At 37.4% G+C, this 15,061-nt stretch overlaps 2 protein-coding genes across 6 annotated transcripts in view; one reads left to right on the top strand and one right to left on the bottom strand.

Moving 5' to 3' along the window:
- The window catches only part of LOC136262333 (hemicentin-1-like), a 40,402-nt gene extending 38,096 nt beyond the window's left edge, over positions 1 to 2,306 (bottom strand). For 3 of the 5 annotated variants that reach the window (XM_066056559.1, XM_066056563.1, XM_066056560.1), the window contains exon 1: positions 1,973 to 2,172. In XM_066056559.1, the coding sequence (XP_065912631.1) occupies positions 1,973 to 2,081 (109 nt within the window). In that variant the 5' untranslated portion in view covers positions 2,082 to 2,172. Of the gene's footprint in view, positions 1 to 1,972; positions 2,174 to 2,201 lie in introns of those variants that run through there. The other 2 variants (XM_066056561.1, XM_066056564.1) reach the window with 2 other exon arrangements.
- On the top strand, positions 2,300 to 13,983 carry LOC136262336 (uncharacterized). Its single transcript, XM_066056568.1, has 11 exons — positions 2,300 to 2,708; positions 2,772 to 2,880; positions 2,961 to 3,189; positions 6,615 to 7,123; positions 7,957 to 8,126; positions 9,467 to 9,920; positions 9,974 to 10,169; positions 10,217 to 10,354; positions 10,410 to 10,559; positions 13,280 to 13,429; positions 13,482 to 13,983. Exons 1-11 carry the CDS (start codon positions 2,581 to 2,583, stop codon positions 13,862 to 13,864), a joined length of 2,616 nt encoding a protein of 871 aa, XP_065912640.1. The 5' UTR covers positions 2,300 to 2,580; the 3' UTR covers positions 13,865 to 13,983.
- Positions 13,984 to 15,061: the final 1,078 nt, after the last annotated feature.

Here is a 15,061-nt window from a genome sequence, read left to right as displayed (position 1 = left end):
ATGTGACATGTTTTTTTCATGTATCAGATATTGACAATGCTTACTCAGCAATTTGTGCACGTATTGACACAATTCTTGAGCAAAATGAAATGCACTTCATCTGGCTACCTCACAAAGTTTATTGCATTAAGCTTCTACATGCTTTCCTTTGTCTGCTACAGCAGGTTGAAGGTGAAAACTATTTCTACATTCCATTGTAAATCACAGGACAAACAGTTCAGTACCTCCCTGAGGTTGTTGCTGTAGGGTATGGGTTCAAATCCTGCCATTTTTATTTCTTACATACCTTTTCGTGCATACTTTTTCTGGCTCGACTTATTGCTCGTAGTAAGTTTGCTTCACAGCTGTTGGAAAAGTATATAGTAGCACATTTGATAGGTATAGGGCAGGCATGGGTAGGCCTTCAGGTACATGTTTGTTAGTCCCATGTGTTCAGTTTAAAAACACTTTTATACTTACAAAATCATTACACTGTAACACTGCAACTAGGGTAATAGGTGTACCAGTATCACAGTGACTTTATACTGACTAATATGACAAATTGAACCTGTATACTAGACAGGAGATTAATTAAAGGTAGTATAAAGTCATGGATGTTGAATATAGATGATACACTCAGTTCTCCATCACCGAATTTCATGTTTGCATGCTTAAGCAGAACTTTTTGTCATTAAAGCACATCTCTTAAAAACATGTTCAAATTTACCAGTAAGTTAACTGTCATATGGCATATCCAAAATACTACTGTTGTCTTATATGTACTGTAGTTCTGTTATTTATCATATTTGTAATGATGGCATAAGGCTCATGTACATATCAAATGATTGGTACCTCATTACATTAATTGAATTTCAGTTAATATAGAAATGGTCCTGCATGTAGGGCAGATACCAATGCTAGTTAGTTATATGAAGCACAAGAATGATAGTGGTCTCTGGCTAAGAACTTCTATATAGCTAACCAGTGTTTATCCGCATGTGTCATACAAACAACTAATTAATTAGCTACACTGTTAAAATGAAGAGTAACCACAACTCTCAAGGAGTTCCCAGAGTAGGGAGGATTTAACACCCCTGGAGAGTAACCATTACTCTAAAGTAGTAACTGGGGAGTAACACATGCTCTGAAGGCGGTGTCACTTACTCTTCAGAGTAATGGTTATTCTCTTCAGAGTGTTGGTTACTCTCCGTGGGGTGTTAAATCCTCCCTACACTGGGAACTCTTCAGAGTGGCGGTTACTCTTTATTTTTAACAGTGTATATAATTATTATATGGAAAATTAAACACTTTTCCTGTTTCATCCTTACTACTATAATTATGACTGCACTATATCATGTGTAGTATCCTGACTTGTGTTGACTTGTAGCCAGCTAAATGGTGTATTCATATAACTGGCTTGCTATTGATGGACTAATGTTTCTGTTAACTTGTTTGTCTATTCATTTCAATAATAACACCTGTCACTGACTTGGCTAAGTTGTTCTTTATCAGCTGTGCTGCTACGTGGTGTATTCAAGGCAGCCATGTCATACACTCAGAACATCCAGTATGGGAAAGATGTGACCTTAGCTGTCCACAAAGAAGGCTTGCAATTGTACAGTTTGATCTAATTTATAATTAATTGAATTGAAGTTTTTATTTAAAACAACAATAACAGTAATGCAACAAAGTGAGGTGTGGCTTCTGTTGTCACTAGCTGTTAAAATAATTATGGTTAACAATATAGTTAGTTGTGGTGAGTAATAAAGTAACCACAACACTAGGACTGCCCAATTTGTTCTGTACATATACATAGTTAGCTATAATACAGCGTATCAATGGCCGAAACGAAAATATGAATCGCTATATAGCTAGCTATCGTGTTTTATAGCCAGCTACGTAGCAGTTTAACAACTAGCTGTAGCTAGTTGCTACAGAACAGACAATAATTACCTTTCAAAAAAGCAAACTACACTTATTATAAACTACTCACCTTCACTTGGCGATAAAGTCTCATCATAACTGAGGCAAATAACACACTGCACCACTCCGTAAATGTAATTAGAGATAAAAAATGCATGAACGTACCATGTTCCACCCATACTGTGAGCTAACTATAGCCAACTATCGAATAGTGTCTAGTCCGTATATATATTGGTACAGCAAGGTAACATATAACAATGTATGCAATGGAAACCTTTGCTATTAATACCAGATCATACCTGTCAAGTTCATCAGCAAGGTTGCCACAAACAATTTTAAGCGCGCGTATATATAACGGTGTTTCTAGAGCTCGGGCAGCCGGAGGTGGTTTGCCTCCGTCACTCCATCACGTGATGTGATACTTCAACACGCGGTATTTCAGTTGAACTATAGACTGGGCCGCCTGTCGCCTGTACCTGTATCGTGCTGTATGGTTTAAATGGAAGAAAGTGACTCTGAGCGGGAGGGAGTGTTAGGGACTGTTGAAGAGTAGTGTGACAGCGTAAACTTTGTTCTTGGTGAGAAGTTTTCGTCTTACGAGCAGCTGAAGGAGAAGATTTACTGCGTACCAACAAGGGAATAATGTCCAGTTAGCCTACACTGACTCGCGGACGCTGGATGCTGCTCGGAAAAGAGCACCGAAGAGAAGCAAATGAAAAATTACATTATTATTCTTTGCACCTTACGTGCAATCTTGGTGGAAAGCCGTTCCACAGCAAAGGATCTGGCCAGAGAACTTGTCACAGGTATAGCAACTAAGTGATCGAAACTTATTTAGCTGATGATGCTACGTATAATATTATGTGCAGCACGATTAAGCAGAATTGCAAAGCTTGTATAAAGCTTAACTTAAGTGAAGATGGCCAGTACCTGGAGATCACAGACGTATGCAATACTCACAATCATGAAGTCAGCAAGGTACAGTATGCTAGAAATTAATTACATCATGCATTGGGCTATTTCTATTACGTGTGTACATGTAATTTTTTTTCTAACAGGCTATTTATGATCATTTACCCCGACAACGAAAGTTGACACCATCTGAACGGAATGAAGCTGCTGAATTGTTAAAATTAAGGGTGAACAATAAGCTACTTCAGCAGCACCTATCACAATCAACTGGGAAGATTGTTACCCTAAAAGATATCAGCAATATAAAGCACTCAATACGGAAAATGGATGGAAATGATTTGGAAAAATTGACTTCTTATCTGAAGGCAATAGAAGGTAAAACATTTTGTGTAACTGAGTAATGTACATCACCAAATATTTTATTTATTGTGCATTGCAAGTATTCCACATTTTCGCACAAACCTAATTTTACAGTATTAAATCGATACAATGGGTGAAATATTTGTGAACAATAAAAATTGTGTAAATTTATTGAACACTTGTTTTCATGATGAAGAAAGGTGCTAAGTGCAAAAACATATTTCCCAAAGTTTAAAAATCTTTGTTTACTATCATCAATGTTCTCAAAGATATGAAAGACATGAGCATTAGTATGCTCCATGTTCAATAAGCCATTCACTCTCACTTTTTTCAAATTTTACCCTTGTAGTGCTGAAAGGCATAAATTACTTATTAATTTTATGAGAAAGTAACAGGGAAAGTCATGTTGATTGTACTCGTAAGTTGTGACTGTTGAACTAGGCACATGTAATTTATTTTTATTTTCAAGTTCCATTTTGTCACTGTACAAATCAATCTTTCTTTTTTTTACCAGTTTTCTTTGAACGTTCTTAGTTTACAGGCTGAAACTTTGGTTGACCACTCCTATGTAGATAAATATGTAATTAAAATGGAGTTAAAAATGCAGATCCGGTCTTATATAGCAGCAGTACTTCTTTGAGCACATAACATAGTTATCTCATATGCACTTGCATAATATATATTATGTGCATGCATACTTGAATGCAGAAGTAATAGAGGGGTGTGTAAGCACCCTTCTATATCTCCTCTAACAGACTGGAAACTGACTTACTAATGGACTAGAAACTTGCCTTAAATATGTATATATGTACTACTTAACTGCATGTTTAGTTGTCTTAAAACAATATCAATTGCAGTTATGCTAACCTCTGAACACAATCTTGAAGAGTGCTTGAACTGATATAGGATGCAGATTCAAGGCTGCCAGGCTTCCCAGGTACAGTCATGGATTTTTCTCCTTTCTGCAACTTTTCAAATACACTTAATATAACATCTTAAACAGGCTGTAGGACCAGGTGTCCTACAAACCTTCAGTTGCACTTGTGCTGTAAAGCCTTAAAAGAAATAAATAACCCCTGCACTTGAAACTAGTTTGAAATCCAGTGGTTAGAAGTAGTATACTCATCATGTTATGGCTGTAAACCTGTTGCAGTGACGTGTAATCCAAGAAACAAGCTTGGAAGATACCATCAATTATATGCTATAGTACGTATTTTTTGGATTTTTATTCAAATTAACTGCTGCAATTATTGCTTTTGTAAGTCCCACACACCTGCACATGCCCACACACACACACACACACACACACACACACACACACACACACACACACACACACACACACACACACACACACACACACACACACACACACACACACACACACACACACACACACACACACACACACACACACACACACACACACACACACACACACACACACACACACACTGAACGCCACAGGTGTGAGTGCTTTTTGCATGCCATATGTACAGTGCTGTATATAGCAGGGTTAAAAATCAAGAGTTATTTGGATTTTCCAGGTCAACTGAGCCATAATGTTTGTGTCAAGTAGGTCACATTTACAAAATATCGGATAACATGAATGACGTATCAATCAAGTTTTATCACTGCATTGGTTTAGGTGGATGGCAATGTAAGTGTGCCACTGGTGGGGTTTCATGCAGAATGAATGATTAGTAAAAATGTGACCGAATTTTGGAAAACCGTCGATATACGCACAACAGCACTTTTGTAATAAAACACATTTAAAAACTATGGGTAAAAAACGCAAGCTCCAGAAAAAAAATTATGCAAGTTTTCATCGTCTCGCTGGTGGGTGAATTAAGCCGCCAATGGATAAATCCTGGGAATCATTGTGTTCGCCTGTCCATAGGGAGTACAAAAATCTTTGTTTCATCTACATACACGAAAGGATTCCAAAGTTACAGACGTTTGTTTACGTTGCGGTGACGAAAGAATTTACTGACGATCGTTTTTCAGTGAATTTGCCTTCCTTCTCGAACAAAGAAGCATGCCTGGGGAAAAAAACTATACCTTGGTGGATGCACAAATTCATGGCGAACACAATGAGCCAAGATTAAATTCCGTACGTCGTTGTATCAGTAAGTTATGATGGTTTATGTAAGCGCCTGTAGATTCTTTTCTCGATAGCTTCTGTACATATCAAATTATTTGCTCGTCCGGCTGTCTAGTGTCGTATTTCCAATGCTGCTTAACTTAGGAAGCTGAAACTTGGCTAGTACATTCCCCTGTCCCTGTAGAAAACAAAGAACAAATAAAATGCATTTAAATTGTGCGGATATCGACAGTTTTCTAAAATTAGGTCACAAATAATGACTGTATGCAAGCAGCCTATTGCTCCGCCCCTTTTCACAGGGTAGTGTTGACAGATTAGTCATTATAGGTGCCTTGTATATAGGGGGAACATAACATTTGTAATCAATAACTTAAGAATGGGACTGTGTGATGAAACACGGAATTAGTTTCTAATAAGTTTTGGATGATATCTCGAACAGCAAGATTTACATGCTGCTCTCTGTAGGCCTTGGAGCCACACCCACTTATTGCGATTATATTGTTGAAGTAGTTCATCAATAAAAACTTATCTGGTTTGGAATAATGTACTATTTATGGCAACATTGAAATCAGGTCACTACTACCGATTCAGATGACCTGGAAGTAACCCAAGGTGTTCATGTTCACTATTTATATCTAAAACTTCTAGCTATATTTTGGGCATCCCACTAGTATAAGTATTAAAATTTCTAGCTATATAGCGTGAGCTATAATAATGATCAGTCAGTAAAATAATTGGTGTTGGTTTGGCTAAATAAGTAGGTTTATCATCTATGGGCAATATCACACATTTCCAATAAGTGGGCATGCCCCACAAAAAAAGCTGGCAAAGACTTATACAATCACTGTGTTTCCTATTGAGTTGTATGATATATAATGGATTAGTGGGGCATGGCTCCACGTATGCCTACAGCCATGCAGTAATAGAAAAATATTATCTATGCTACATAGTGGATGTGACTCAATAAAGAGCTCAGACCATGATACACCATGATGCATCAATTCCCATGTCACCAAACTAAATGATTAATGTCACATGCGATCCAATTTGGGTCAGACGTGGATATTCTGTAAACCAGCTCAGAATGTGACCCGGGTGACTCGACCCTGATTCAACGCTGATTTGTACAAGTGTATAATGTTTTGTTCAATATTTGATATTAGATATAACTGCTGCTATGATAAAATGTAGCTCTTGATCCATACCTTGGTTTTAGGGTTAGTTCCAAAATTACTATAGGGGTCAGTGGGTCATCAAGATCAGTTTCAACCCTAATATGTAGAACTTATGTACCCGTGTACATACTTGAAGTGCTCTTTAGAGCTATTTCTTCCAGGATCAACAGTTGAATTTCTGTGTGATGAAGACAAGAATCTTGTTGGTATTGTTTTTCAAGACGGCATTATGAAATCAACCTTTTCTGCTTTCCCAGAAGTTTTACTGGTGGATGCAACATATAAATTAACAGAATTGAGGATGCCCGTGTACTTGATGATGGTGGTTGACGGAAATGGTCAAAGTGAAATTGTGTGTGCCTTTGTTACAGTTTTGGAAACTGAGGAGTCAATGGGAAAAATGATACAAGTTTTCAAGTCTCACAATCCAGCTTGGGCCTCCTCAAGAGTTTTAATCTCAGACAAAGATTGCAGTGAGAGAGCTGTTTTTGCAAAAGAGTTTCCTGGTATTTGTTTACAGCTTTGTTTATTTCACATGTTACGAAGTTTTAGACGAGAGATTACTTGTGACAAAATGGGAATCAGAGCTGGAGAAAGAGATCATGCTTTGGAAATTTTGTTAAAACTTGCATATTCTAGGTCTGAGTCAGACTACAATCAGCATTATGAAGTAAGCAAGAATGTGTGATACATAAGTTGTTACCACTTCATCAGTGTAAATAGCTGATGTGCTTATTGTAGTCATGTATCTGTATTAAAACCATACTCACTGTACACATGGCTCAATCATGTATATGTGATCTGCTGAGTGAAAACCCGACTTGCTTGATTTTACAACTACTTTGTTGTTTAGAGAGAATAAACAATGGGGTGTTAAAAGTTGTAGTCTTTTCTGGTCAGTACTATGTACTTTTGGAGTTACATCACTAGAAAGCAAAATTTGCAACATTGCCATGAATTGAGGTATTCATCAAGGTACGATAAACTTACATTTTACAACATAACTTACGTTTTTTTTGTGGTACAAAAATGAAGCAAGGATATTCTCCATGAAAAGGCAAATCTAGTGATGTATTACGCATTTCAGTTTATGACATTTTTCACTGATTTGTGAATGCTTTATTAAATATCATCTGGCTACTTATACTGAGTGAGCTACACAATAGCTTATTAAGAGGCGTGGTTACCATTTCTTGATTTCTACGGCAATTAAGAGAAGAAAGTATCTGCTTAATAGTAGGCTTAAAAGGGTTCCAGCTAGATAAAAAGAGCTAGTTAACTACACATGTACAACTCACCTATAAGCGAGTTTTAAAAAGGGTTAGGCTAACTTATTTCAAAATGGGCCTATCTAAATTTGTAGTATTAAATCTGGGTGGTGCATTTCAAAATGGGTTGACCAATTTTAAATCAGTCAAATTTCGAAGAGGTTCATAACACTATTGTATCATGTGTATTGTGCATGTAGGTATGTTATGTGACTTCATGGTGTTGTTATTATAGGATTTACGGCTTGCTGGTCTCACCACAGTTTTTACTTACTACAATGATAATTGGCATCCCATTCGAGAGGAATGGGTAGAATGTTTTAAGAACACAGCCTTCACCCTGGGTGAGAGGACAAACAACAAATTAGAGAGTATCAACGCTAAAGTGAAGAGTGTTTGTGCAAGGTATCTGCATGTTTGAATGCATATCTAGACAAGTATAAGGGAAAATTAAGAATTGTAAATTCAATTAGGGATCATAGAAAAAAGTAGGAGGTCACCTACACTTGCAGATAAACTAGTGGACATTTAATCCATAATTCAGTCATGGATACAAGGATAAATATTCACTAACATATTTGCAGGTGTAGGCAACCTCCCTTGTTCCCTACTTTTTTACTACTGTATGATCCCTAGTCAAACTTTAAAACTCTTATATATGTACTTGTTTGTTTACATTTTCGCCAGAGGTAATGTTTATGACTGAAAATGTGCCCCAACTATAAATTATTGTCTTGAAACCATTACACTTGTCTTTCAGCTATTTTCAGCTCATTTCACAGTGCTACAAACAAAAAAACAGTAGAAGTGCCTCTGCAATCAATCCAGTAACCATGGAAAATATGGATGATTCCTGTTTACAATTGTATGGAAGCCATTGCGCTACCGCAATCAACACCTTGTTATCACAAATTGATACCTTTGGCTGTTAACAAAAAGAAACGGGACACAAAGGAGGACAAAGGTAAGTCCATGATGTGTACATTGTACATACTGTGGTGCATCTGTCAAGCTAAAGCAACATTGAATAAAATAGCTAGCTATTATCGAGTTGCACTTGTCTGAAGGCATCAGGCAGGCAGGCAGGCAGACAGGCAGTAGAAAATTGCATTAAACAAAAAATTTTAAAAATCTATTGGAAACATTCTGAAGGCACTTTTGGGCTTGGTTATACCTAACCAATACTGCCAAGGTGACAGGATAGTATTGTGAAGATGATTTTTGGATGATATTTTTGGCCAACTCTCCATGTTCCCTAATATAAAGCACAGTATACCGCATAATGTATGATACACAATTCATATTCAAGGGCTAAACATTAAAACATATCTATTGTGATTATACGTGTGGATCATTTACTGTATGAGTAACTACCATGGCTCACCATGTTATAGGGACTTTTCTAGACGGTTTCACTCTGTTGTAATTATTATCCAAGTTAGGGAAAGAATGATAACTAAGAAATATTATATAAGTGTACTTGCTTATTACCATGTACTGTATACTGTACTAGTGCAAATCGTTGCACGGTAGTATGATTGCAATGATTTCAACATTTCTCATCAATGTATGTACCATGATCACTTATACCTATTCTTATACTGTTTAATTACTCAGTTTGCATGCCTCAACCAGCACATCCTTAATATATACCTCTTGTGTTCTTGCTCATGGATAGATGAATACAAAATTATATATGTATATTTTATGTAATATCCTAATTTAAATTATAAATCATTGTACAGGTACAACACACTCATGCATTTTTTTGAACACTTTTGTGCCCTGCTGTCAACTTTACGGAATGAGAGGGATCACTGCACATTGATGGCTATGGTGAAGAAAAGGATTGATATGAAAGATCCTGTAGAAATTGAATACTCCTCAGTTCTCACACCTTATGCATTAAATTATGTATCCAAGCAGCTTTCATTGCGGAGGAAGGTCACCATAGTCTCAGCACATGATCGAGAATGCCATATTACATCATCGGAAGGGATTTTGAAGGTGACAGTCAACGGATGCCACTGTGCATTTTGGAACACCACCAACCTCCCTTGTCGTCATATTTTTGCTGTGCGAGAAAGAAAGAAACACCCTTTATTTACTCCCTTACTTCTTGCGGAACGTTGGACAAAGGATTATATGAGAGATGCTTACTATAAGAAATCAGAATTAACAGTTGAGGCATCAAGCAGTGTGAGTAGTATATGATTATACAGCTATAAAATTCACTATAATTGTATGTACAGATTTCAAGTATTGGGCATGGACCACAACGGTCATGTTTAACACAGCACCAGAAATACCATAAAAGCCATATTGTTGCTGTGGAGGTAGCTTCTCTTTCTTCCGAGGTTGGCATGACTGAATTCACAAGAAGGTACACTTTGCTACAGACCTTGAGAGATATATGGGCATCTGGAAGGGATGCAATTCTTTGTGCAGGTATGTAATCACCCGTATTTGTTAATATTTTTATGACATTTATGCAGCTCAAGATCAGCACTGCAGTGACCAAAGAGGAACTGTTGCTGTTACTGCAAGTCAATCCCTTGTTGGTTGTGTCAGTGAAGGTCACAGTGCTAATCAGAATGCTAGGAATGAAGGCAGTCAAGCTGTTGAGAATGCTGGTGAGTGTGGACTGACAAACATTTTCAGCACTTATGCAATGAACTCTTTTGATAGGTACATGTACGACACAATCTAATGCTGTTTGTAGTAATAGTAGTGGATCAAGTACCAGCCATGGTGATAATGAAAGTGATGGCACAAGAAATAGTGAAGTAAACACAACAGAAAATCACCTACTTGAAAAGAATGATCATCATGATCAAGGTACTTTGTAGTTTAATGACTACTTACTCAAATTTTGCATAGGATATCAGCTGCCTGTACCATTGGTAGACACAGTGCAAACTAGAAGCAATGGTGTGTGTGCGTGCGTGCGTGCGTGCGTGCGTGAGCCAAGTGGCTAGAACACCTGCCTGATAGTCAAAACATTCTAGGTTCAGTACCTGGTTATGCAGTTATTGTTGTTTCCTTGAGCAAGAAATTTTCTTCACATTACTTAGCTGCTCATGGGGACCTGATGACTTTGCATTACTCAGGTGCTAAAAGTCAAATCCTATTGGGGCAAGACTAATAAAATACAAGAGGTTGTATCATGTCTCACACTTGAAGGTATTGTTAGCCAACCTTCACCCGACATGAATAGTTGGCATTTGCTTCCTGAGTTAACACCTGGTAGCCATTTGATGTTACAACTCCCAGTGTCCACTAGGTAATTTTGATGTACATAGTATGGTAGTTGAAGGGTTTGATGGTAGCCATTTGATGTTACAACTCCCAGTGTCCACTAGGTAATTTTGATGTGTGTAGTATGGTAGTTGAAGGGTTTGATGGTAGTCATTTGATGTTACAACTCCCAGTGTCCACTAGGTAATTTTGATGTGTGTAGTATGGTAATTGAAGGGTTTGATGGTAGCCATTTGATGTTACAACTCCCAGTGTCCACTAGGTAATTTTGATGTGTGTAGTATGGTAATTGAAGGGTTTGATGGTAGCCATTTGATGTTACAACTCCCAGTGTCCACTAGGTAATTTTGATGTGTGTAGTATGGTAGTTGAAGGGTTTGATGGTAGCCATTTGATGTTACAACTCCCAGTGTCCACTAGGTAATTTTGATGTGTGTAGTATGGTAATTGAAGGGTTTGATGGTAGCCATTTGATGTTACAACTCCCAGTGTCCACTAGGTAATTTTGATGTGTGTAGTATGGTAGTTGAAGGGTTTGATGGTAGCCATTTGATGTTACAACTCCCAGTGTCCACTAGGTAATTTTGATGTGTGTAGTATGGTAATTGAAGGGTTTGATGGTAGCCATTTGATGTTACAACTCCCAGTGTCCACTAGATAATTTTGATGTACGTAGTATGGTAGTTGAAGGGTTTGATGGTAGTCATTTGATGTTACAACTCCCAGTGTCCACTAGGTAATTTTGATGTACGTAGTATGGTAGTTGAAGGGTTTGATGGTAGCCATTTGATGTTACAACTCCCAGTGTCCACTAGGTAATTTTGATGTGTGTAGTATGGTAGTTGAAGGGTTTGATGGTAGCCATTTGATGTTACAACTCCCAGTGTCCACTAGGTAATTTTGATGTACATAGTATGGTAATTGGAGGGTTTGATGGTAGCCATTTGATGTTACAACTCCCAGTGTCCACTAGGTATTTTGATGTGTGTAGTATGGTAGTTGAAGGGTTTGATGGTAGCCATTTGATGTTACAACTCCCAGTGTCCACTAGGTAATTTTGATGTGTGTAGTATGGTAATTGAAGGGTTTGATGGTAGCCATTTGATGTTACAACTCCCAGTGTCCACTAGGTAATTTTGATGTACGTAGTATGGTAGTTGAAGGGTTTGATGGTAGCCATTTGATGTTACAACTCCCAGTGTCCACTAGATAATTTTGATGTACGTAGTATGGTAGTTGAAGGGTTTGATGGTAGCCATTTGATGTTACAACTCCCAGTGTCCACTAGGTAATTTTGATGTACGTAGTATGGTAGTTGAAGGGTTTGATGGTAGCCATTTGATGTTACAACTCCCAGTGTCCACTAGATAATTTTGATGTATGTAGTATGGTAATTGAAGGGTTTGTTGGTAGCCATTTGATGTTACAACTCCCAGTGTCCACTAGGTAATTTTGATGTACGTAGTATGGTAATTGAAGGGTTTGATGGTAATTGAAGGGTTTGATGGTAGCCATTTGATGTTACAACTCCCAGTGTCCACTAGGTAATTTTGATGTGTGTAGTATGGTAATTGAAGGGTTTGATGGTAGCCATTTGATGTTACAACTCCCAGTGTCCACTAGGTAATTTTGATGTGTGTAGTATGGTAATTGAAGGGTTTGATGGTAGCCATTTGATGTTACAACTCCCAGTGTCCACTAGGTAATTTTGATGTGTGTAGTATGGTAGTTGAAGGGTTTGATGGTAGCCATTTGATGTTACAACTCCCAGTGTCCACTAGGTAATTTTGATGTGTGTAGTATGGTAATTGAAGGGTTTGATGGTAGCCATTTGATGTTACAACTCCCAGTGTCCACTAGGTAATTTTGATGTGTGTAGTATGGTAATTGAAGGGTTTGATTCTTGCATTTGCTTTGTGCAAGTGTACATATACCGTAAATCAGGAAAATTTCAATGCAGAAAATTTTCGTCTATTAAAATTTCTATGCTACATATTTTTGTCACTTTTGACGGAATAGCTAGCTATACGTTAATATTTGTATACACGAATTATCCATATAATAGTTAACAATAATTCGTTGTTTTAATTTTCATCGATACAGCCAGCGATGAAAATCTTTTGACGACAAACTTTTCCTGTTTTACGGTAATACAGTATGTGTTGTGTGTGTGCATGTTTGTGTATTGTGTGTGTGTGTGTGTGTGTGTGAAATAGTGTAATCAGTAAATTACCAGGGGTGGTATTAGAACTGTGGTACAAACTTGCAAAACATTTATCACAATCTGATTGCATCCACAGAGTTACAAAGTATTAGGTTACCTAGTAAAATGCGAAAGAGAGGAAGACCTAAAGGAGCTGACAAGACTGTTATTGGTCTCCCTAGAAAGAAGTCCAGAGGAAGCAGGCCTGTGTCATTCCTATACAAAGGTGCTAAGCAAAAGGAACTTGGTATGTATGTTAAATAACCTGTGTGGATCTTGGAAGATGTTTTCATTTTTAGTGATTTTAACCTGGTTTGTTGATCTACAAATTGCAAAGGACGCCATAGATGGGAGCCGAATTATAGAAGAGGATGATGTAGAAATGAGACCTGAGATGGTTTCATCATCATGCACTGATGAAAATGTCTGCTTAGATATGTGCAGGAAGTATTGCACCCGGGAAGTATGGGCAGCTATTAACAGTGTAGTATCTATAATTCAAGCCAATCCCACATGGTATTGTGGAAGATGCACAAGGGAGATAATTGACGATGAACAGAATTCAATTGTTTGTGAAAGCTGCTTAGTATGGTACCACTTTAATTGTGTTGGTCTCAAAAGATCACCGAAGAGGAGAGTATGGATATGCCGCTCATGCTTTGAAGAATCTGCTGACCAATAGGTAGCCCAAGATTATTTCACGAAGTAGTCAAACATTAATTAATTTAAGAAATTTCTTCTTTGCTGTACTGTTATAGTTCAAATGATCAATTCTGTACTATAAAAGGTGCAGCCAGTAAATGACAACTAAAAATAATAATCACTTTCCTGGTATATAGACAATATACAGAATGACATAGTGTGTGCATACAGTAGATATGTGTGTATACAATAGAACTTGTGGACACTTTACAGAATTGGGATGTAAAACTTTGGAGTCGGATCTGTTGACTCCATTTTTCTTGATGTGGAGAATTTGTTAAAAAGTTGGTTTCACTATTTCAAATATTGATCTTTTGACTACAGGGGAACTTGAACAGTACTTGAAATTGTTCCATGTTGGAGAGCTGCAACTTGATGTTATAATATGTAGATGTAATACCCTTCCCAAAATCTCAGATACACCCCTTAAATTGTGAGTGACAATTACCCTGTATGTAGATCAGTTCGATCTTGAGACAGTCTAGCTAATATGTAAATATTTCCCAGGTTAAAACTGCATGCACCGAACACATTGATTTTCACACTTGTAGTGCTGAACTGACTATTAAGTTTGATATCCAAGAGCCCAAGTGTCTTAAATTATGCCTGTTTTTAAAGTAACACATTAACTTTCACTTGTCCTTAAATTCAATTTCAAGCTTTAAAAGTCTCTAAGGCAGGTTGACCTTCAAAATAGCATGCTCAACCAGCAAAAGTACCCTCAAATTTAATCTTGAAAGGCTTAAAATTCTCCTTGTTTTGAGAATGGTCTTATAGCAGCAACACTGATACATCAAACTCTATAGTAGTATACTATAATCTGGCTTCACCCAATGATCACGACTCAGCCTAGCTTGATAATTAGTCTGGCAGCTATTTAACCATGCAAGCTCCCTCTACATTCAGAGGAACATGTTGCTATAGACCTTCAGTGCTGGTCACTGTAAAGTGTTAATAAATAAAATAATAAAAGATTTGTTAACCAGACTTTTCAACTTGCACTGCATGAGTAGTTACTAATGATGACGATCAGTAGCTAATTTGAGGTGGATCACCACACTTCATTGTTCATGAGGAGTACCTATAACACTTAAAACACGGACTTAAAAATCCAGTGGACACTTTCCGGCTCCCCTGTAGAAAACGGCCAGTCACTTTTCAGTCCTCCGCTAGCTTT

The sequence above is a fragment of the Dysidea avara genome, chromosome 7 (genome assembly GCF_963678975.1).
Source record: "Dysidea avara chromosome 7, odDysAvar1.4, whole genome shotgun sequence".
NCBI classification, from domain to species: domain Eukaryota; kingdom Metazoa; phylum Porifera; class Demospongiae; order Dictyoceratida; family Dysideidae; genus Dysidea; species Dysidea avara.
This window is presented reverse-complemented; position numbering and strand designations above follow the sequence as displayed.